We start from the raw sequence: 24,779 nt of genomic DNA, 5'->3' as shown, positions 1-24,779 counted from the left end.
GTCTTAAAGAAGATTGCACAAATGACATGAATAGCAAAACGTGATTATTTCTTCCGTTCAACATATTCATACAATAGATTTACATAGTTACATATCATATACAAGATCTTTGTGTTAAAACCAATTCATAATCATACAAGGAATACTTTCCAATTAACTTCATCCTTCTTAGTTTGAGAACGTTGGCTGAGTTTAATAGCAATGGAGTGCCACTTATGTCCACAGGTAATCGCACAAATGTAAATTTGAGGCAATTAATCCTTGTTTTCTAGAGCTTAATATGTCGCTTGATTTATGAAACTGGTTCCTTGACAAACGAAGTACCATCTTAAGCAAAGTATTGCTTTATTTTCTTCTTACAACCTTCATTGTACATGAGATTTTTGCACAGCACTGTATAGTGCAGCGTTTGCTTTTTCATACTTGATAGCGGAGCACAGAAAATGCTTCACACATACTAACGTTTGCAGCTTCGTAATACCAAATCAATAAAATTGGAAAAGCAAGTCGAGAAAAATGCAGTACAAATCTGGTCAGCTTGAGAATATGAATGGAATATACATGATACATTCGGTACCGAAGAAATATTACAAACACATCATAGTATCTAACACTCGTTCACTTTCTTCTTGCCGATATTCAAACCATACATTGCATGATTTAGGGATGAAAATTCCATTCATAACCAATATATAAAAACAAAAATCTTTGGACTGAATTACTTGTGCAGCTATATTCATCTATTTACACATAAAGTTCATTACAAAGAAGAGTAAATATTAATGCGAGACATATATCCCTGTGCTTGATTCAAGTACAGGAGCAGCTAATATCACATTTAGGAATTTAAAAAATACTTATTGGCCAACTACTCACCTCCTCTAATACATACCCTTCAGCCTATATACCTAATTCCCTACCAAGTTTAAATTAGATTACCGGTTTACAGGGTGGCTCACTCAAAAAAAAATCAGGTGTTTTTGATGACTTGTTAAACACAGACATAAAAGTGTGTGAACTGCTTAAAACAAAGTTTTGTTAATACTGAACAAAAGCGAACTCCCACCTTGCATCACAAAATTTCCCCCTCAAACGAAACCACCTCTACCAAATTAGTAAGTCTTGGTATCATTTTTTCATTAGAAACATGTGAAAAGATTTTCCTTCTGCTGGTACTCGTAAATTTGACCCCCACATCATTGAAAGTATGCTAGTCTGTTTTTATTGGGCCACCCTGTATTAGAAGAACCTAGCATATAAATCTGCTACGTTACCTGAGAGAGATAAATAGCATCATAATAAATGTAGGTATGACTCCTGCTGAATAGAAAAATTAACTTCTACAAATACTGTTGTAATGGAGTCACCTAAAATTTTGAGCAGTATAGTTCCATACAAGTTTAAATATAAAGTAGAGTTCTGTGGGGTGTTTCACTAAGTCGAAACTAACTCTAAGTTGGAGTTGAACATTATGGAGAGCCTTTTGTAGCCTTAAAATGAAATACATTCAAAAGCAGAATTTCAAGTATTTTAGACTTTTCATAAATTTCACATCAAGAACGTGAAATCTCTTTGATAATAGAAAATATGAATGCTTTGAATCAACATTTTATGCCTTTTAAAATAACTTTCACAAAATATTTTTAAAGATGCTAACGGCTTTTCATAATTTTAAAGTCAAACTTAGAGACAACTAAGGATCGTTGTGAAACACTCCCTGGTCATGCAATTACATTGTGAAATACCAGTAACTGTGTGGGGATGTGTGGAAAGGTTGATCAAGTAGTACATAAGTATTGGTGTATATTAAGACGTTTTTGATTCATCAAAATTATAAAAAATTGGCTTAGTCTTGCCAAGAGTCGCATGTATTGCACACAGAAAAGTGTACATGGGACTACACAAACATGTGGCATGAACGTTCTTATCCACAACATTTCTTTGTTGTGTGTATTGTACTTTATTTATTGTCTTGACTAAAAATAAAATACACATCACAAAATTCTGCCCATGTCGGGGGTAAAAGCATGCTTGATGCATAATAATACAAAGGAATTTTGGGTAGTTCAGTTTGCATACCGGTAATAGTGATTGTGAGAAATGATTTACGTTTTGGTTATTTGATGAAACAATGAAATAAAAAAAACACCAGTTCTACAGGTAGTCATTAGAAATTAATCAGTTCACACTGTAAACAATTTACATACAAAGTGGTTAACCCCAATCCTGACTTATGCAACGTAACTCGCATGAATTTTTAAAAGAGGGTATGTGGAAACGGACCTATATCCCCTAAAACTATTTGTACAGAACTGAAGATGCTCCAGGGGAGATTCTAATAGCAATGGCAAATAGTGGCAATTTTTTTCCTTCCTTTCTTTGCATATTCATATTCAAATTCATAAGATCTGTACAATGTTACAGAATTGTAAAAAATAAAAAAAAAAGACTTTAATACATAAGATAGGAGGGACTCTTCCCTTTAAACATAACTAATTTGGAATTGATAAAACTTTCACCATTAATGTACAACTGAAACTCTGTACAGAAATTGCACACACACTGTCAAACACATTTTAAAAAAGAAAAGAGAAACGGTGTCTATAAAAGAGAACTGCAGAATAAAGCATTCATCTGTCTCTACAATGGCAATGCGTTAATCTAGTTCCTTTATGCCTACAAACACATTCGCAACACCGCTTGCACCGAAACAACGTGAAGACAAGGAGACACAGATATGACTGCTATAGACTTTGCACATTCCTTCCATCGTGTGGCTTGCAGAATAACTACGGTACTTACACAAGACATTGTGAAGCATACACGGCTGTCCTATACAAGAGTTTGCATATTGATGTATAGGGCAGATGGTATCTGTATCCATGTGTCAGACTGGACTGGAGGCCAATCCTGAAGACTGGCAAAAGAAATAACACGATTTCCTACAGCTGGGACTACGCAGATCACAGCACGTAATTGTTGTCATAATACATTTCAACAAAGGATCAAATTTGGCCACTTTCTATTTTGTCATACGAGTATTCATCCTGATAATATCTTATACAGAAGCTCATCAAATGTTATAAGGAGTTCATGACATCGATATCTCAGTTAAAATTGAAAAATAAGCACAGAATGAAGGTCGGTTGGAGTTGGATTCCCTCCTCATGGTCTCTCTTAACAACTCCTTCAGGTGTATCACTTGTGACGCTCTCCATGATCATTTTGAAAGTTCCAAACACGATGGCTGAACTCCTTGCATAAAGTTTGTCTTCACTAGAATGTGTTTGGCGATTCCTCTGTCCAATGTACGACCTACTGGTGTTTGACACTCGGAGCTGGATTTCTTGACAGCACAGAGGTCACAAGGTCATAAGGTCATCTACCAATAAGGTCATCTACCACCGTAATACCTAGTGGGACAATTGGAGCTTGACAGAGTCGGAGAGCGGAGGTCGTAAGGTCATCTACCAATGATTGTGGTGCGGAGCGAAGACGTATACCAAAGATGACATCATACAACAGATACTTGCTCATTATCTGTCAAAGAGAAGCAGAAATGATAGAAAGAAAGACATTAATTAAAGCTTCATTTGACAATCAGCCATGCATGAAGTCTTTCGTCTATGTCTGATCATCAACGAAACGGGGTTAAGTCTTTTGTCAATTCTGTTTGTTGCTACGGCAGGCAGCCAGTGAAAACGAATTTGTTTAATCAAATTATGGAAATGTAAGCATCACTTTAAACAAACAGAACTTTGTTATTCCTGGCTCTTTTTTCCTGATTGAGGTGTCATATGAAAGAGCAGAAAATGAACTTTCTAGAAATGTGAATTTTTCTTCGAAATTCAGATACCGCCCGCCAAATGACTTTTTGGTTGCCTTCCTTCAAATTGCTTTTAATCACTCATGCATGAAATATGGATCATAGGAAGAGTTGCATCAAATGGAAGAGGAGGATCTAAGCTTTACAAATATGTGTCATTTATTAATTATAATTGTGATTAAGTTATGATAAAACATTGATAGTTCTTGGTTTCGTTTATGTACCGGTACATTTGTATGATAAAATACATATATTCATGTTACATCAGTAATAATAATTGGGTGTGACATAGAAACTGTATAAAACTGACATATAAGTGTATAGAAATAACATCAACGAAAATAAAGTAAAGTGAGAAAAATTACTCTGAATCTAATGAAGACTTTGACTGACACTCTATATGCATTGAATATGGCTCATTTCACACCACATTTAAAATCTGTAAAATATCAATCAATTCCAAATCCCAACCTTAAATGTTGCAAGAAACGTTTAAATAAATAAGTTCCCTATTAAAAACATGACATTCAGGCTTTCACAACAGACCATGCAAGGGATACTTACACAAAAATATGAAAGAGTATTTAACCCACAGCATTTCAGCGTTTTCCTAAGGGGTCTAAATGAATTAGCTTTTGCTCCTAAAATTGGCAATAATTGTATGCATTTTCCACTCTTTCATAGTAATATGATATGATCTAATAATTCATACTAAAATAAAAGGTATATTGAATGAAACAGTGTGAATGAAATGTCCAAAAGATAATGCTGAATTGCCAATTTGAACATGACAATAGTGATCATAAATTTCACTCTATGTTGCCAATTTAGAGTCTTTAATGATTTTTTAAAATTAAAGTGTTCTTATTCAAGAACAGCGCAAGGTACTGCAACAAAAACAGACTCAAATTTTTACAGTAATTTTTACACTTTTGGTCATGTACAATTTAAATTGGAGCATTGCGCCATCTATGTTTGAAATTATCTAAGTGAGTGACTTCCCTATTCCTTTTCTGATTGAGAATATATCATAATAATAATAATAATAATAATAGCTCGTTCTTATATAGCGCTTTTCAAGACCGAAGGCCCTCTCAAAGCGCTAAGTATATTATTAATAATGCTGTCCCACATTGCATATTTGTTAATTTGCTTATATTTTCCTGCATACTGTGGAAAATTATTTAGTGATTACAAACAGAACAAGGCTAAACAACTCTGTGTTTATATTTTGAAATAAAGATGGCCCCTTCACCTAAAAGAGCTTTAAAAAGAAATAAATACTTCGAATATTATGACAAAAAGAAACCTTTTTCCCATTTATTTGATAGAGGAAAAGAAGGAAGCTGATAGAAAGGGAATTCCCCGTTGGACACATACCTGAGTCGTAGAAATCGCAAGATTCACTACTACGTGGCAAGTCCCCTACAAAAATGTGAAAAGGTTTGTAACAGTCAGCATCAGGCAAGGCAAACAGGCAAACAACAAATAAAAAAAAAAGAGTGAGAAATAGTAAATCAGTGATCACTCAAGGAGGTGGAGAAGGAGGTATACTGAAAAGTAAATAATATGTAACCTTTTTTTATGATCGTAAAGTGAGTATCAGAAACAAAACAATGTTTCTTTTGAAATTAGCAACATGCCTTTTGCTCTGGCAGTCATTACCTGTGCACAGTAGATGGCAAGGAAGAAAGTTTAATTAGTTATGCTACTCCTGGGCAAGGAGAGACATTTGTAGATAAAATGTCATTTTGAGGACAAAGTAACACTGAAAGGATTAAACCCTATTTTCTTGATGGGAGGTCTCATAGAAGAAATTTTCATTAGGTATGCTATTCCCGGGTAAGGAGAGACATTTGTAAATATAATGTCTTGTTTTGAGGGAAAACGCACCCTGAAAGGAATCAAACCCAAATTCTCTTCATGTGAAGTCCCATTTTTGAATGTATTTTTGTTAGTTTTCACGTTAAAATGCATCAACCTATGCCAAATTTACATTTGACTAATCTTGTGTCTTTTATCAACAACAAAAAAAGGAATTTTATTTACATTTCATATACCTCTTCTCCATAATATAAGGATAGTGTTGCATATATAAAACACCATGCTTTTCACAACAAATTCAAGACGCAAGGCTCATTGCAAAATACAACACCAAACTATAGTTCCCCTGGGTGTCTATATAAAAACAAGACATGGTTATTGGACACAATGATGCAAAACCAACACCACTGTTTCACAGTATACACAAAACAAGTAGTTGCTATCCACACATCCAGTTCTAATACGGTATATTGCTTCCTTCTTTTTTTTCCAACTCTGCTTTTAAATTTATATTTTTCACCTGTCATCTTTAACTCCAGGGTTAAATGATCCATGCTTTGGCTAAAATTAAAAACACATTACAAATGAATTAAGATTGGATGATTATTCTTTGAAAAGAAATATGGGTAGTGGAAGATTTTCTCACATTTAACTTTAAGATTGGATGATCAATTTTCAACAAAATATGGGAGGTGGTGGATTTTCTCAAACTTTCCATGATCTTGAAGCTAATTTCTGTTTTTATATAAACTTAAATGCATATCTTTGGTGGCCCCTCATGTAAAATGGTCACTAAAACTGTCCTTAAAAACTTTTTTAGGATTAGATGATCAATCAACAATGAAGTATGAGTACTGAGTAGTGGTACAGTTTCTCATACTAAACTTCCTTTAATTTGTGGCTAATTTCTCACTATTTTGTTTTCTTCTTCAAATTCAAATGCATATCTTTGGTGGTCCCGCATGCAAAACTGTCTCTGAAAACTTTTTAAATATCTGACTCTATTCCACTATTGCACAGATAACAAGTGAATTATTCATAGCCCTTGTAAATTTGATGTTTTTTGGAACTCAAGATTGAAAGGTGGACTGCCTGAATTAGGGCCTTTGTTAAAAACTTTTGGATGTGTGCTTTAATATGTGTTATTCTCAAGAAACATCAATCCGGACAAATCAATTTTTCACATATTAAATTTACAGAACTTGGTAGGGGTATGAATAATTTAGTTTTTACCTGTATCTATCACAATATGTATTTGGGATATAAGAAAGGTTCAAGTATTCATCAGTTATTTAAGTCATATTGACTCACAACAGAGACACTAGTTTGATCATTCAACATCCACGAGTAGTTGAATGAGAAATACTTCACTTTTGAATTTGATATTGACATCACGTAACGCTGGCTACCTCAGAAATCATAGCGCAAGTCCCTCAAAGGTGTATATATTTACACATTATTTCATACGAGGGAAAGTGAGGAAATGCATCTAAACAAAATGCACTATTACCCCCAAAAGGTAGAAGGGAATCATGATCATTGCATACACAAATCGTCAATAGCCATTGGCAGAAAGTGGTCAAAATTTGACATGAATGCAGTAACAGTTTGCTTCATCCTTCATGAGAATATTTGCTATATTTGGTGCAAAGTTTATATATGTGGTTGACATCTTTATTGCACAGATGAAAGTATACATAATATATATTTTCATGTCTCTTTTTGGTGGTGTACACAGGTTAATACGTCCTTTAATACTTTTTCCCATTTATCCCTCTCTCATTTAAACTGGCAGGCTGCCATAGCAACACACAGCCAACACCCACTATCAATTTCCATGAATTCCCAAGATTTCTTTTCATTTTCCATGACTTTCAATGACTTTTAGGTAGAATTTATATTTCTATGACAGTGGGAACCTGTTTTATCTCAAATACCATTGAAAAATCCAACCAATCTATAATTTCTGAATCCCACTTTTCCACAAAAAGTTACTTATTTTGGTTCTTTCCGTTAGTATCCTTCTTATGCATAATCTATGCTCTATAACTATTGATCAAATATATAACTGGGAACTTTGTCTTACAAAGCCATTATAGGCTTTGTTAAAAGTTCTCCTTTTTTCATTTTATATAAATTGTAAAGTGAAACCTTTCTTATACCCTGCTGATGGTATTGATTACTCTGTATTTTCATTGTTTTGTTGTATACATTTGTTGTTGCTTCGATTGTATATTTTATGATAATGAAATAATAAATGGATTGATTAAGATGAACCTCTTTGGTGAGTTAAAAGATGAATACTTACGTGCTCTGGCAGCTGCTATCTCATAATCAGGTGGTTTTCTCTCTTGCATCTCCTGAGGGGGCGGAGAGTAGAGCTTAGGAGGAGGGACTACACAGAAAAAATGAATATTCATCAACTCGTTAACCAATGTAGGGTCCAAGCAGGGGTGGGGATGAATATTCATGAGTTGTAAAGCATTGTAAAAGATTTTTATAACATTTCCTTAGTGGTAAAAATAAGAAAGTGCTACATTGAAGGCAATTTGAATCGGATAATACTTTTTATTTTTGTTATATATCGATCATCATTTACACTTTTAAAAACAATCGTTTTCTATCTTTTAAAAACTCCCAGTCCTTTGATTGTGCCTGAGTAAATCCTGATTTCCATATAATTCTAAAATCAATCTGAATTGATAACATTAAATCAAATTAAACTAAGATAAATGTAAAAGAAAATGATAACACCAAACTGAAAGAAAAAGGTTAGGGGGAATTGAGCAATGATAGGGTTTTTAAATGAATGATGGGGGATTAAAAGGGGGATTAAAAAGGGGATGCCAAAATGGATGCAATATATATGGAGCATGCAAACGTATGAACAACAGGTGGGGTAAATCCATATCATTCCTCCAACTTCCAAGCACATTTGTGGTAAGATGCGCAATCGATCATCACACAAAGCATCGCTTCATGAAACAGTAATAATTACAAGTTCATCGACTTCCTGTTGAAACGTTTGATCAATTTAAATTTGAATGAAAATGAAATTGTACTTATGATGGTTTCAAGAAATGATCCCCTGGCTTCTTATCTGCTTTCCTGCTGATTAAACCCAGCTACGCATATCAAATTCAACCGCAATATTGGTTCATTTATGAAAGGAACTTGCTACGATGTGAAATTGGGGTATTCTACCTGTATCACTATGATGCAATGAACCCTAACTAATTGGTAAGCCACAATCATTGATTCTCTTCTCATTTTCTTTTTCTGGCTTGTATTGCATATTTACCAGCCTCATAAATGAAGAGTAAACTTTGTAACTGAATGATTATGATATTATCACATTCATTTATTATGCATTGATATTGGGAGCAGATGGCGAACAGTGAAACCTGTATATAAAGACCACTCAAGGGATACAATAAAAGTGGTCTTCATGGGCAAATGGTCTTTACTACAGGTTCTTTCAGTACACAATTCAATGAGAAAAGTTTTTCAAGGGAAACAAAAAATGTGGTCTTTATAGACAGGCGTTCGCTAAAGCAGGTTTGATTGTGGTAAACCTGATATTTTGAAGAATTAACCCCATGACTTTTTAAAATCAGTTTAAAAAAATAAAAATGATAATAATAATAAAACTAATGATGACAAATTCAATAATGGACTGACAAAACAACCACCACAAAAAATGTAAATCAACATTCCCAAATCGCAAGTCTAGCCCAAAATTTGATATTAGAGGAATGCATGTTTCAATGATTCTTGGAAAGTTACCCTGGAATGAGGGAAAGGGATAGGGGGTTTATAAGGGGGGGGGGGGGGTTATGGACATGCAATGAAACAGGCAGGGTATGAATATATTGGCATGCAATGTATCTACTTTTTACATCGTTAGTTCATATGATAAACATGTACCTTTTTGTTTCCCCCAAAAGCTTTTAAATAACTTTACAATTCTAATATCATATTCTATTTGAGACATTGTTACAACCTGTAAGCTAATTTGCATATAAAGGCTACATGCATGTACATTTAAAGCGAGAAAATCTGTGATATTTCCAACTAAATTTGTATAATGATAATGCGATAATGAGCAGTCCTTTTCATAACAATTAAATCTGTAAGCTATTAAGAAAATATAATATCAGGGAATCTTTTGCTGTTTATATACACTTTGATACTAATTCATAAGAAATGCTACATCAATGGATTACAAAGTCTGCTGACATATTTTTATTTCTCCGTTGAAAGGTATGACAATTTAAAACTTTAAAAAGAGAGATGGAGACAAGGAGCTTGTCAACTCTGATATGTGGATTACAACACGACATTCCGCTTGTGTCAACAACGTTCTGAGTGCCACCCAAAAAACACAAAAACAAATAAAATAATTTCAGAAAAAAATCTGAATTAATCATACAGTAACTACATTCAAAGCAGCCTATCAAAACTGCCTATTGCTCTGTAGGTTAAAAAAAAAAGACCAAGACCAGAACTCAACATAATCTTTAAGTTTGCAATCCTGTCACAACAAGATTACCGCTCATCACAAAAGAAAGGGAACCTTCTTGACAAGTTTCTTAAGCCCACATTCCTCATATCCTGCCATAAGGCCGCATGCACGCTACCGTTATAGTGCTTTGTAGCACGCTATCAATTGGCTACTTAATTCACGCGAGCGAGCCACAGCTTAGCTGCTCTATGCATGCATGCTCGCAATTGTAATAATAGTTATTGTTCATGCTAATTGTACTATGCTGAGTGCTTCACACACGCTATTGATCGCACCATCAGATTATCTAAAAATAAACTTGGCGCAGGAGGGATTTGTGGCTTGGCACAATGGGGATTAGCCCTGTGGCACTGGGCTGTATTCATTACGGCAGGATAAGACTTAATAGACTTGTTTGACTGTACATTGTTTAAATTAAAATATTATTTAGAACACCACATCATGAAGCAAATTTGTTTCTATAAAAGATATGAAAAAAGAATAAAAATTGCCAGTGCTTATCATTTTGAAAGTAAATGAACATATGCCATAACTTGTGCACATAAACTACAACCAACAACCCACACAGGTTTAGTATGTTAGCATTTATAAATGTTAGTATGTTAATTGCTATTCTGCACACAAAACGGTCAAAAAAGGTCCTGCAACTCAAGTTTTAGCGATGATATCTCTCGTTAGTATAGTATCATAATTGACGTTAGTGTCATTGAAAAGCTTGTTTATTCCCCTTTAGAATGATACCCAGTTGTAATGAATATGTAATCATGGAATTTACAGTACACGTTAAAAGTGAAATGTTGCAAAGAGCATTGTTATTGTCAACAGTAAATTCCTCTTTTTGGAGGATGGATTGTCTTTTGAAGGAATAACAATGCATTTTGCAACATTTTACTTTTGACTTTGCCCCGTATTAAGATGTACAGCACAGTCCATGTTTACAAAATCATTACAAATGGGGCATTATTGTAAAGGGGAATAAACATTCTTTTCAATGATACCAACATCAAATATAATGATACAGTAACAAGAGAAAAATAAATGCTCAAACTGAAATTGCAGAACTTTGTTTGTTGAGTTTATGTGGTGAATGCTAACTACAGCTAGCAAGAAGCCGTCTAAACAGAAAGAGTGTTAAGAGTGAAGTGTAATATGTGCTCAGTTATTCACAATGTTAAATCACATAAAACTGTGCATGTGTTCAGACATTTTAGTTAGCAACCTCTAATATGTTTCTCTTTGGCTTTTGGTAGTGACCCATTAAAAAATGGCGGCCCTTCATAAAGTGTGTTTGAGGTAAAATTGAATGCATTCAGAACCCTGTTTTGAAGTAAGGGAATATTTAGAATAAAGGATTGGAAAGTTCTGTTCAAGTAATAAAAACTTGATCTTAACAACATGAAATTGTCAAAATACATTTCATTTCCTTTTTCCTTTTTGAATACCAGATAATGAAGCCTTTATTGAGCTGTTCATTCGTAAAAAAGTTCAAGCAACAGGGAGCTAATATTCTTACGATTGATTTGTTATGAAACTTATAAAAACTGGAGATTTTACTGCCCTGAATGAAGTCACAAAAAGAGGTTGCTACATCCAAGTCACAAGCACTGCATCAACTCAGATTATTATTTGTGTGTCAAATTTGAGCCAAAAACAGGGTGAATTAGATAGAGAGAGAGAGAGAGAGTGGGAGTGAGATGAGTACCTTTTTTATGTGAAACGGTCTTTCTGACCGTGTGATAGTCGGGAGGGGGGCGGGGCCTTGGGTACGATGCATATCCCCTCTGACCGCAGGTAAAGGCCTGGGCCTTGTTGTACGTGTGCATGGAATGCGTTCCTGCTGACCACACGATAGGACAAATGAACAAAGCTACTAACAAATTCCTACAGATCTTCAAAGCGTCTCCGCTTTCATTTCCGAAACATAATCTAAAATCATAATAGCTACTAAAAAATCTCTACAAAGACGAAGAAAGTAAAATTGTCTACCGGTAACTTTAAAAAGGCTTTGGGTGGACAATTCTTCCCAATTTTCCATTGTAACCATTAGGTACACTGATATAACAGTAGTCTTCTTTAGCACCCCTCCTTATGACCAATAAATTAGTATGTATCATTGTACCAGAAAAGATAATATACAGTTGTGTGGGCAAAATGTAAAGTACATGCTGTGTATGCATGTACTTTACAAAGATAATGTAATTAATTGTTCTCACTTATGGGTATGTTCGTTACAGTTGTGGTCAGAATGATATATGAGTGTGCATTATTAAAGAGTGTCCATTTGTAATGACTCTAGGATTACCCTATGATTTTAAAAGTACAACGGTGGAAAAACAAAGTCTGTGCAGGTATATCATTGAATTAAATGCTCTGAAATAATAATCGACATATTATTAGTGATGTTATAAATGAATTACAGTCAGTACTTCTTGTAAATGATTTATAACATCACTAATGATTTAAACGTTGCCGGTTGAATCATAATCTTCATGAAAATAATCAACAAAATAAAATATTCCTGACTACAGCCTACCAGTATATATGTAAAACATGATAACTCTACAATAATAAATTTGAATATGTAATCTGACATGTCACATGTAGTGCATTAATCTATTAAGTACCGGTTGTAACAATGAAGATGTCATACATACAACAAAAAGGGAAAAAAATCTATGTTGAGTATTACCACATGCATGAAAATGGTTTGAAATACAATATGTTAAATTATGCTAGCCCCTTAAATCATAAAATAAAACCCCTGTGCTAAAATCATAGGTAAATAATTGAATAAAATTATATTGCTTATTTTTATGCAACTAGTTTAATTAAGATGATTGTAGGTCACATGCATGGGAGGGTGCAGGCAAACTGATATGAAAATAAACATTGAAATCATCATCTTAACTGGCATAAAATAATACTTTATATTAAAATCATGAGAAATCAATTCTAAGAAATCAAATTATCTTAACTATAATAAGAGATTTTCAGCGTTGCAAAGATGTTGTCCTTCACTTTTTTAGTTGGAAAGAAGATTAGAAAAAGCACAGCAAGAATCTATACATCATTTCACGCCTTTGAATAGGGCACTGCGGAAACTGGGCCACAAATATCTCAAGTTTATCATATTTTATCGAATTTCTTTGAGCTTTGTAAGTCCAGTTGACTTTTCAGTAAATTTAGATTAATATGTGCAGTTTCACAGCAAATTTTTAGTAAAATTTGATGAGGTGAAATTATGTGATGTGGAACATCCTTCTTTGATACGTATATTCACAAATTATCCTCAAAAATACAGACAATATTTGGCTTTCTTTATTTTCTATGGGTTCATTGGCAAATGGCCTAAAATCTTGAAATATCACATTGTTTAATTTTTAGATGATTTGAAACATCACACGATTCATGTATCACAAAATGAGGCAAATGAAATGCTCATTAAAGGTCGTTTCTTACCGTCTCTGACAAACCGGTTATCACGCGTGGGTGGCGATGACGATCCAAAGGATGAGTTGCTCTGCGTATCGTAAGAAAGCCCGCCCCCAGAGTCGGAGCTGTCGTACGCACCTATACCACCACCAATGAAAGCAGACGCTGGCGGACCAGAAGCTTCAAGAGTAGGAATTAAACATATCTCATATTAATATACATCTGTGAGTGCATGTCAGATTTCTCTTATCTCTTAAGGATACCAGTATTAAAATCTAAATATATAGTATCTCTTCCATTCTTTTAACCCTTCGCTTGCTTTCTTCGCCTCTCTGCACAGTAGCTTGTTTGCCACAAGTGCTCTTTGACACAATAGGCACCAGTTCACGCGAGGATTGCTCTGTGCCATGAACACAATGGCTTTGCAAAATGACCCATTTTCAGTCTTGAATAACTCCATTACAACCCTTTAAAAAAACAATTTAGATTAATCTTACACTGGAAATAGTTGAATAATCTTGAATCCTTTGGTATATATCTATCCCATAATAGGTACAGCGTTGCACAGGGAGGTTATTTGTGGGGCATATAAAGAGTTAAACTGAATATTAGGTGGACTACCATGAAAGCACCTACAAAATGAGAGACTTGTTTCAATTCCACATATATGAAACAGTTAAATTCCAATATCTGGCTTAGCAAAAAATCTGATTAACTAGAGACAGACACAAAAAATGCCACTGGGGAAAGGAATATTTTTGCTGATTTGGGATTTAGGTATCGCTTTTCTTCTACTTGTCACAAAGCAATAAAAACATCTAACGTATACAAAAAAAACAGTGACCCCTTTTGGGGATGTATCATTTTAGTTTTTAGTGTTTACATAAAAGTATGATTTTATTTATCTATAATTTGCTCTCTACTGAAAATTCTTCTGGACTATTTGTATCTTTTCAAAAAAATTGCAGTTACTAAAGGCTCTGCCCCTGGTAGTTAGTATGTCCACTGAGTTAACTCTTTACTTACCTGTACGTTCCTCAAAGATAATAGTAAATAAAGATATATACATGTACAATGTTCCATTTTCACAAAACAAAAGGCATTTTCCATGAAGCTCTCCATAACAGGCTAAAAACACGTTCTTTGAAAAATATCAGACCTTTAGTTTGTCATAGCCTAAAATATTACTATAAAGCACAAAAATATCCAGGAATAAAAAAAACCTGACAATATATTTTGTAGAAAGGAGGTCAACATTCTCCACAGAATTAGAGGAAATGTGTTCTGCCTTTAATCGTATTTTACTTGTTTGAAATAGCCTTCAAATGCTACAAACATAAAAGCCAACCTGTTTCATGAATATGGAACACTTTCATGTTTCGTTGCATCGTTTTAGGATAGAAAGTCAGTTTTGAAATGAATAAATAAATACATATGAAAGGATAGAGTACCCTACACATCTTGGAAAATTTGATCGGTTTCCCCGCAAGAAGGCGGATACTGCTTTGGCAATACAGGGGGGGGGGGGGGGGGCATTCAACAAAACTTTTCATCAGTGACATATGATAGTTTTTGTTATAAGCTACTGAAATCCTTGCTTTTGATTGGTTATCAGCAGATTTGTCATTTGTCATTGAAAAAACGCTTTGTGAAACGCACCCCCCCCCCAGAGCTCTTATCGCCTTCTTGCGGGGAGCCGACAATTTATGATACTAGCCCCAATAGACATGCTCTAGCCCTGATGCGTTCCCACTGCCATGATTCTCTGTGGTGCATCTCAAACCAATATACAGTGGTACGAAGCCGACCCTAAGGCTCGTTCAGATATGACGCAGTAGAATGCTGCAAAAAGACGCAGTTTTCTTTTTAAAAACGTGTAAATGAATGGTAACTGCGCGCAACGATTGTCCTGCGCAGATTCACTGCGCTCTGTGTTGTAAGATACAGAAATGTGACGCATGTTAAACTTAACGTCGTTGTAACAAAAAAACTGCAACGGTTTTTTCCGCATCATATCTGAACGAGCCTTTTTACAAGTGGTAGTCATGCAAGGGATAAACACACCACAACCGGGGACTGTGTGTCTGTAGCATCTAACTGAGGTCAGGCTGCACACACTGATTGGAATACACAACACTGAAATCATGGCAGTGGGGGATTTCCCCTTTGAATACCATCCTACACCAGTTTACATGCAGATGATGAGTGTGACATATACATACAAGATGAGAGTGTGTATTATTACTATTACATTCTTCTACCGGTTGTCTCCCCCTCATTACAGGCAGGCAATCGCTCAGGGGACATTCTGTGCATTTGGAAACTTTCCATATGCAATTTTGTTTCGACTATCACACGTACACATGAAACATGTGCATTATTATAGTGCATGATCATTACAGTGAGAGGAAAGATATTAAAAGAGTCTTGTCACATTTACAGCCCAGTCATCTGAAGCACAAGCCTGTATTTATGATATTGTGTCGATTAGAGATCTGTTGATCAATTTTAATAAGAAATGGTTTCTTCTAGTCTTTTATTATTGAGATAATCAACCTGTAGTGATTTAAGGTTCATTTTGGAAAGGGGCAGGCAATGAAAAAAGATGTAGATGTAAATGGTTTATAGGGTAATAGCAGAAAGCCCTTCCAAATGTAGTATAAATACCTACATGCTTGCCACTTGAAATATAGCAACGAGGGTCAGATAAGGGACCCATAAGACAGCGCTGAAAGTACAAGCATATGGTGTTTGTTTTGTTTTCATTTTTTTTTCATGGGGTATATCAATCTATTGGGTGATTGATTGAGTAAATATATTCACCAACGGTGTGTCTCCTACGAGGATCGTGCTCGACCCGACCGCTTTGGGATCCCGCTTCGCTTCCGCCGTATCCGCTATCGCTTCTCTGGGGACTCAGCGGCCGCCTCTGCCTCGGCTCCAACGACCCAGTCGACATGTTGTTCATCTTGTTGACGATCCCGAGCTTCCGAAACCGCTTCGACGACTTAGCTCCCGGTGAGGTGGGCGGGGAGCTCATCATGGAGGCCACGGTGTCGTCACCCTTCGACGATCGATCCATGCGCAGCGTCTTTATGTGTTTGTCTCCCTCTTCGGATAACGAGAGCAGTTTCTTGAGGTTTTTGGGGGATGTCGCACCTGGGGTCGTGGCAATGTTTGGATGTGCGATATTTGAGGGATAATGGGGGAGGGGGAAAGTGTGCCGATTTGAAGAGGGAAGGGGAGGAAACAGTATGTATAATGAGATAATAATTACCTCCATGTACAATAAGCAGGTAGTTTCACTTTTACTTGCTTAGCGTCACATGATCTTACTTTGGATCGCAAGTCATGATTTTTGCATTAACCTTTGGACAGATTTCTCACCTTTTAAAACGAATGACAGCAATTCAAATTGTCAGGCCATGTGCATGGACAAATCTTAGAGTTATTTTTTTTTTCTTTTTTCAATGCACATTTTGGGAGTTAACCATCTTGGTAGTTCAGTTACACCAAGGTTTAATGATTCAAGGTAGACAGCAAAATGTGATGCCTTCTTTCTTTTTATCAATCAAGAAAGAATCATCTTGGGGAAAAATCTATAACATCATCATGACTTGCCCAAAACATACATCAACAAAATCTTAACCAACCCACATGCTTTAATTTATAACAAAAAAATAAACTAAACTCTAGAACCCCAGTATCCCATGAACTGTTCCTGTACGTGACCCCCACATTGGCATCCATCTTTCTTTTTCACTTTTCTTTTGTTTGATGGTAAAAATGTGCAAGAATGGATTTGAATCAGGCATGTGAAAACTCATCCAACAAAATCGTAACAAGCAATTGTGAGCACTGCATTTGATAGAAATCATAAGGAAAAACAGGACATGCTTAATTACATGAAACTAGAAATCAGTTGACTGAAGAAAATGGAAATCATAAAGCTGAGATGACAGAAAGGAACATGCATGGAATATACATTGAAAGAGATTAGATTGGTTTCATCTTATACACATTAAGAAGGTGGAATACATACTCTGAGGATATATATATATACAAACAACATGAACAAGGGGAAGGTTAAAGGGGTCCACAATAATTCCCATCAAATTAATAAAACATGGACATGAATTATCCAGAGTTTTAGGGTTAAAGGGCTAGTATATTAAATGTACAGATGTATCATCATCATTGTATGAATAGATATAAATATATATCTTCATTCTTTTATTGAGATGTTTTGATTGATTATTGAATAATATAATACACCCTTCATGTTATCCAGCAACCGATAAGTAACTGACTATATATATGGTCTGTTCCTCTATAATAATTACAGAGTTATAAAGAGTAATAAAGGTTCAACTAAGTAGATGAAAGTTAAACTTCCCCATTTCTCAATTTAATTTGTGCATGCCATGTATGACTTCAGTCAAAAAACTTATGGCATCTCACAAATTGTATGTAGCCCATCATAAAATAAGAAAATCAAATTAAATTTGGGAAGAATACAATTTTCTACTTTTAAAAATACCTGAAACTACTTTTTAAAAGTTAACCTCATTCTAAGACTAAAACTAAAAGAGAAATAAATTGGTGATTAATTTTGCGGAGCATAAACTCAAAGCTTTGTAGTGTGTTGCATATTGTTGACTATTCATTGACAATGGTTCCCCTTTATTTCTTGTGAAGTAAGCCGTTTTCTTGTTCAATAAAAGTATTGGATATACCATCATGACGAATGTATTTCACCTTCTTAATGCCTATAGTTCATCAAATAGCAAGGAAAAGAGTTCCTAAAATTCAGGACTTTTCATATCGATCAGGCGTTCACAACACTTTTGTCATGTTACGACTCCATATAGCATTTCGATGCAAGATTCATTTTGTGACATTTTAGAAAAGAGCGTTTCAGAAACTATTTGCTGAAGGTTCGTTAAGCTAGACTGTAAAGCTTAAAAAAGCCCAATGAAAATTACTTTGCTACTTTAATTTCATCTTTTAAAGTCTAAACCTTGCAATCATGTTGATCTAATAGCAACATGATGAAAATGGAGATGACTTGAGGTAGTAAACTAAGAGAAATTTTATTTCATCTATTAAAATATAAACCTTGCAATCATGTTGATTTAATAGCAACATGATATAAATGGAGAGAGGTAGTAAACTCTAAGAGATATTTTCTAAAGGGAACACCGTGCATACTAACCAAAAGACGTCTTGGGCGCGTCCTTATAGATTATCTGTTTGAGCTTCTCCTCCCTCGGATCCCGCCCGTGCGTCGGGGACGACGGCTTGGGGTGGGGCAGACGGCCAGAGGATGCCGTCTGGGAGGGCGGGGGCATGAGGGAAGAGGAGGAGGAAATGGAGGCGGTATCGCTGGGATCCAGGGAGGATTGGGAGACATTGGAAGCGGAGTTGTGATGGGTACGGCGTGGGAGGGTGGCGTAACTGCCGCTGTTACTGCTGCTACCGCCTGAGAGAAGGAAGGGGGGGAAGGAGGGGGGCAAGATAGACGGAGACACCGTGAGCTTTGGGCCATCATCCTACTTATCATTTTAATAACAAAATCTTCCTTTTAATAAAGAAAACAAATGTTTCAAGACCTGATCTTCTTAAGACAGCCTTCATTCTTCAATTGATCATATCCAGAAATCTACTAAAACAATGTAGTACAAAATATTCAACAAAATTGTCAAAAGCAGAAGTTAGTATAACCAGACAAAAACCTATGAAAATAATTCCTTTATTTTAAAACAGTCAAACAGAAAACTCCTTCTCGAAAGAAAGGTTAAAGTATGTTAATAATTTCAATCACAAGTAATTAGAGACCTCGCAAAAAAAAAAACACAGCAAAAGAAATTAAGCTATTCTAAGCTTTGTCCGTAAATTTGTTTCAGAGCGATAATGACCATGTTGAAGTAAAATTGGTTAGGTCACTTTTTTATGGACTGAACACTTTGATAAGGTAGGTTGCTTTAATATGATTCGAGAAGATATAACGTGGTTCCTCAAGGGACACTTATCAATCTGATACATGGAACCCTATCTCTTTATTGCTCATTAATTTATAACGGTGTTCTTGGTGACAGCGGGAAGATAACGATTTCGATCAATCGCGAAGTCAAAGAACAGTTGGGACTTTGAGTTTATGCGGCGGGCGATATATTCATTTCTATACCAACTTCATACATTCCTTACAACATTTTCAACACGCACTCTATTTTTCTTCTTCTCATTACTCTCCCCCCCCCCCTTCTCTCACTCTCTTTCTCTCCCTTCACTCCCTAACTTATCTCCTATTTTATTTTTAAGTGATGAATCTAAACCATCCCCCCCCCCTCCCCCTTAAATCTTAGCCTTGGTGCAGCTCACGCTCGGGAGGAAACGGAAGGATCAACAGAAGTATTGAAAAAACGAAAGAGAGAAAAAGGGGCCAAGCATGACATAACATCACAAGAAAAGCTGCTTCAAAGTAAAAATCTAGTGATAAAATGATCTCTTCAAATAAAAGACAGAAACAATGTCACAATGCACAATCACTGGCCGGCCATGCACAAAGTAATTTGAGTAAGTTGCCATGACAGTTGGTACAGAAATGAACATATATTAAAGGAACACAGCAAAAGATACCGGTACTTAATCAAATCAATACTGAGGCATTTTTTCTAAACGATTTTGTGATATTTTGAACAGATGGTTATACTGGATAATAAGTATACACATTGACATTTACTTTGGTGAATTAGATTAAGAATTCAAAGACTTGATACGAAACAAGTTGTTTTGGAAGGGAAACAGCATTAAAATCAGTGAGATTCATAAAAAAAAGACGATTTGAACTTTAAAGAACATAAGACAGAACATCATTCATTGATAATATTACGAAGAAAATTAGAAAACATGAAGAAATGTAGTATGAAAATATTGTTACTTTCATTGAAAGTTAATGATCATGATATTAAAAATGTTAGCTAAAGATGAAATCTGCTCAAGTTAAGAAATGCAGCCAAAACTCATGCTTCGAATGATGACTAATAATAATGATAATAATATTCGGTTCTTGTATATAGGGCATATCACATTTAAACGTGTCTATGCGCTTCCAAATTTGTAAATCATTACCCCGGCTTTAGCCTAGCTGCCATTACGGCGCTCTAGCATTTCAAGGAATGAATTCCTGCCAGGTACTCATTTACCTCACCTGGGTCGAGTGTGGCAAATGTAGATTACCGGTAATGTCTAACCTATCTTTTCAGTATAATATTAAAAAAACAAAGTCAGAGTGTCTGCACAATGATCAATCCCAATCTTTGATTCATTTCTATTTCCAAAATACAGATCTAAAAGAAGACTAGATGGAACTTCGACTGCGCGCAGTCGAAAATGATGCCTCCGTCATAGAGCAATTTTACAAACCAAAACAGAAGAAATTTTTCGAATTCAAGTTCAATTGTAATCCATTAACAGGTTCTCAGAATATTGTGATTACAAGCTATTTTTGCATACATAATGAGCCCATGACCTTTGACCTTATGAACCAAGAATCTACTCAGTTCATTGGCTCTGCAAGAAACATACATGACCTAAGTTGGCAGGAATCCATAAATCGGTTCTTGAGATAACGCGATCACGAGCTGTTTTTGCATACATAATGTGCCCTGTGGCCTTTGACCTTTGACCTTGTGACCCCTACATCTAATCAGTTCATCGGCTCTGCAAGTAACATACATGACCTAAGTTTGGCAGCAATCCATCAATCGGTTGTTCAGATAACGCGATCACAAGCTCGTTTTGCATACATAATGAGCCCTGTGGCCTTTGACCTTTGACCTCGTGACCTCAAAATCTAATCAGTTTTTCGGCTTTGCAAGTAACATACATGACCTAAGTTTGGCAGCAATCCATCAATCAGTTCTTCAGATAACGCGATCACGAGCTCGTTTTGCATACATAATGAGCCCTGTGACCTTTGACCTTTGACCTCGTGACCCCAAAATCTAATCAGTTCATCGGCTCTACAAGATACATACATGACCAAAGTTTGGCAGGAATCCATCAACCAGTTCTTCAGATAACGCGATCACGAGCTCGTTTTGCATACATAATGAGCCCTGTGACCTTTGACCTTTGACCTCGTAACCCCAAAATCTAATCAGTTCATCGGCTCTACAAGATACATACATGACCAAAGTTTGGCAGGAATCCATCAACCAGTTCTTCAGATAACGCGATCACGAGAACGGGACGTATGTACGTACAGACGTACGTACGTACGTACGTACGTACGGACGTACGGACGGACGGACAACCCGAAAACATAATGCCTCCGGCTACTTCGTAACGGAGGCATAAAAAGGGAGGATGCCTATTAGGTTTAAAATCTTCAGAATTTTGTAAATGGAATAAAATTTTATTTAGAACTAAAAGATTTGCTCATCATAAGTTTCCTTTTTGAATACACGTATGTTGTATGAATTACAGATCTAGTTCTGTTACAATTCAAGAATGAGAAGAGTTTTTTTAATTGAAAAATATGTTACTTGGATTATTGACAACAACAAACAATGATTATGAACACCGAAGAAACAGTTGTTATGGAGAAGACATAAATTTAGACAACCCGAGGTAAATCCACATAGATGCACTTGTTCACAATAACATAACAGGTTTAAAAACTATAAAACCTCACAATTCTCACAATAAAAAGTAGTTGTATTTACTATGTCATTCCTGACTCATTATTGCCTTAAAAAATCTGAGGCATTACTACCTAATCAATTTTTTATGGCTAAATCAAGCATGTAATTTGTCATATTAATAAATCATCCCCTAACACAATATTAGAGATCATCATTGATGTTGCATGTATACACTACATCGGTAGGATTAAACTCCAATATGAATGTATCAAAGTCGATAGGAACAAGAGATGTACTTTATTATTGCTTTTCTAAAGCTTAAATTACCCAAGTAATGATGGTGAAATTCATTTACTGTGTTCCGTACGGGGTATATCCAATGGATATATTTCATTGTAATGAAGACATAAAGAGGACGATGTTGAAGATAACATAGTTGGCTTACCTGAGCTTGCTACTGGTTCACATCTGAGTGACATATCTCTGAGTTGGTCCTCATCTTGTATCACAGTCAGGTTCGCCATGTACATCTTCACTCTACGAGACATCTGAGCCTGGATCAAATACATCAAAAATTATTTATCCTCTTTAATTTCAACAGCCCTACATGTACTTATATAAGTCTGAGAAGGGTTGGGAGCTATATTTGAAGGAAAAATGACTTTGAGAAAATAAAATCTTTGTGCAGATGGCAGAAGGGTGTACACACACTGCGCCATTCTGCAAAACGCGGACATACATTATTGTGTTAAAGGGATTGGGTATCTTCGTTTCAGATTCTAAACAAAATCCTGGATATAGCTCATGCTGCAAACATGAATATCAACCTTTAGGTCAGTCAGGAATCCCAAGACTTTTACAAGCCGATCGCCTGGCTGATTAGCAAGATATTTATGACTGGAATTAGAAAGAAAAAAAAATCAAAAACCGTTGGGAATGGCATTACACTGATAACGCTTAAGGCCATGCGTCTCAGATTTAACATTGTTGCACGATGCCATTAATATACAGGTTTGAATATATGGCATTTTCCTCAATTCCAACACTGGTTTTAAGTTTATCCTGAGCCTGTATTTTGCATGTAGGAATATATTTTGCCATGGAAGATCATATTTGCGATTAAGAAGATTAAAATAAAGTATGGGGAGGGTCGTTTCAATGTTTGGATTACTTTCTTTCCCTGCATTTGTTCCTTACCTCCTCCCACATCTTTTTAGGGTTGAGAAGCCCCGAGTTGCGTCTGTTCTGATTGCGTTTCCTTGGTAACGTAGCCGTGCCTGAAACAACGCTGAAGCCGTACGAGTTGCTCTGAGTCTGGACGGGTGTCAGGAGATGTTTGGGATCCTGCGAAAAACAAAAAGTGTCAAAAGGGTAAGATAAACAAATGACAATTGAATATACAATCAAAGAGATCACAATCAGTGAAAAAGACGATCAATATTAAACAAAGGCAGATAATGATAGCAGACATGTCATCGTGAGTAATTTTGTAGGGATTTATTATCCTGTAACCGCATCCTATGCATAACACAATACCATGCCAATATCATATTTAGGATATATGCGTTTGATTTTTTTCACACTCTATTTAAAACCTTTACATAAAGACCACTTGCCTAAGACCACTTTGTTGTCTCATTTGGGTGCTCTTTATAAACAGGTTTCACTGTAGAGGTGTTGTATTTGAGTGAATGTCACCGGACTGTGGATCACAAGGTCCGCGGTTCAAGTCCCACCGCGGCACTAATGTCCTTTGGCAAGACATTGATCTACATTTGCCACTCTCCACCCAGGTGTTAAATGGGTACCCAGTAGGATGCGAAAGCTAATGTGCTTAGATTAGCAAGTGTGCGTTTGTAAAAATGATGCCTGGCTGGAATGCTCCCCAGGGAGTGGAGAATGTGTATACATTGTGTGCGGGTAAGCCTAAATCCGGTTAAGGGGTAATAATAGATATCTGTAAAGCGCTTTGAGAGGGCCTGTGGTCCTGAAAGCGCTATATAAGAACTAGCTATTATTATTATTACTTACATATGGAGCATTGCCCATGCTATGGAAGTATCGGACCTCCCTAGCAACCATCCTCTGCTTCTCAAAGTTGATGAGGCCCTCTACGTACGAGTCGTTGCCGAGATGGATGAAAGTCAGATCCTTCTTCACAATTGGGAAGAATGGCATCTACAAAGAAAGTGGTGGTGGTGGTTATTTTACCTGACTGCTAAGAAAGCATAAATGCTTGTTAGTAAGCAACCAGACGGCCGACGGCTTTAGGTCCTCTCCGAGGAACCTGGTAATGAGGATTAATGCCTTACCAAAGGGCACTAGCGCATCGTCTTGGTTTCGAACCCGGGTCACCGGATTACGAGACCACTGCTCTACCAACTGAGCCATCGCATAACATTAACATGTAACATTAACTACTAGAGATGTCGTGGTCGAGTGGATACGTCATCAGACTGTGGATCACAAGGTCAGCGGTTTGGGTCCCGCCACGACACTAATGTCCTTTGGCAAGACATTAATC

At 35.9% G+C, this 24,779-nt stretch overlaps 1 protein-coding gene across 13 annotated transcripts in view; it reads right to left on the bottom strand.

Annotated features, from left to right (window-relative positions):
• Positions 1 to 1,817: 1,817 nt before the first annotated feature.
• LOC591190 (rap guanine nucleotide exchange factor 6) overlaps positions 1,818 to 24,779 on the bottom strand; it is a 127,250-nt gene continuing 104,288 nt past the window's right edge. For 6 of the 13 annotated variants that reach the window (XM_030979509.1, XM_030979511.1, XM_030979513.1 and 3 more), the window contains 10 exons: positions 24,287 to 24,433; positions 23,453 to 23,599; positions 22,701 to 22,809; positions 18,823 to 19,089; positions 16,431 to 16,766; positions 13,635 to 13,787; positions 11,878 to 12,012; positions 7,959 to 8,045; positions 5,207 to 5,251; positions 1,818 to 3,540 (listed from right to left, as the gene is read on the bottom strand). In XM_030979509.1, coding sequence (XP_030835369.1) covers positions 3,515 to 3,540; positions 5,207 to 5,251; positions 7,959 to 8,045; positions 11,878 to 12,012; positions 13,635 to 13,787; positions 16,431 to 16,766; positions 18,823 to 19,089; positions 22,701 to 22,809; positions 23,453 to 23,599; positions 24,287 to 24,433 — 1,452 coding nt within the window. In that variant the 3' untranslated portion in view covers positions 1,818 to 3,514. Of the gene's footprint in view, positions 3,541 to 5,206; positions 5,252 to 6,170; positions 6,212 to 7,958; positions 8,046 to 11,877; positions 12,013 to 13,634; positions 13,788 to 16,430; positions 16,767 to 18,822; positions 19,090 to 22,700; positions 22,810 to 23,452; positions 23,600 to 24,286; positions 24,434 to 24,779 lie in introns of all 13 variants that reach the window. The other 7 variants (XM_030979514.1, XM_030979515.1, XM_030979510.1 and 4 more) reach the window with 7 other exon arrangements.

The sequence above is a fragment of the Strongylocentrotus purpuratus genome, unplaced genomic scaffold, assembly GCF_000002235.5.
Source record: "Strongylocentrotus purpuratus isolate Spur 01 unplaced genomic scaffold, Spur_5.0 spur5_scaffold_10, whole genome shotgun sequence".
Classification (NCBI taxonomy): Eukaryota; Metazoa; Echinodermata; class Echinoidea; order Camarodonta; family Strongylocentrotidae; genus Strongylocentrotus; species Strongylocentrotus purpuratus.
Note: the sequence above shows the minus strand (reverse complement) of the source record. Positions and strands in the feature narration are given on the sequence as shown.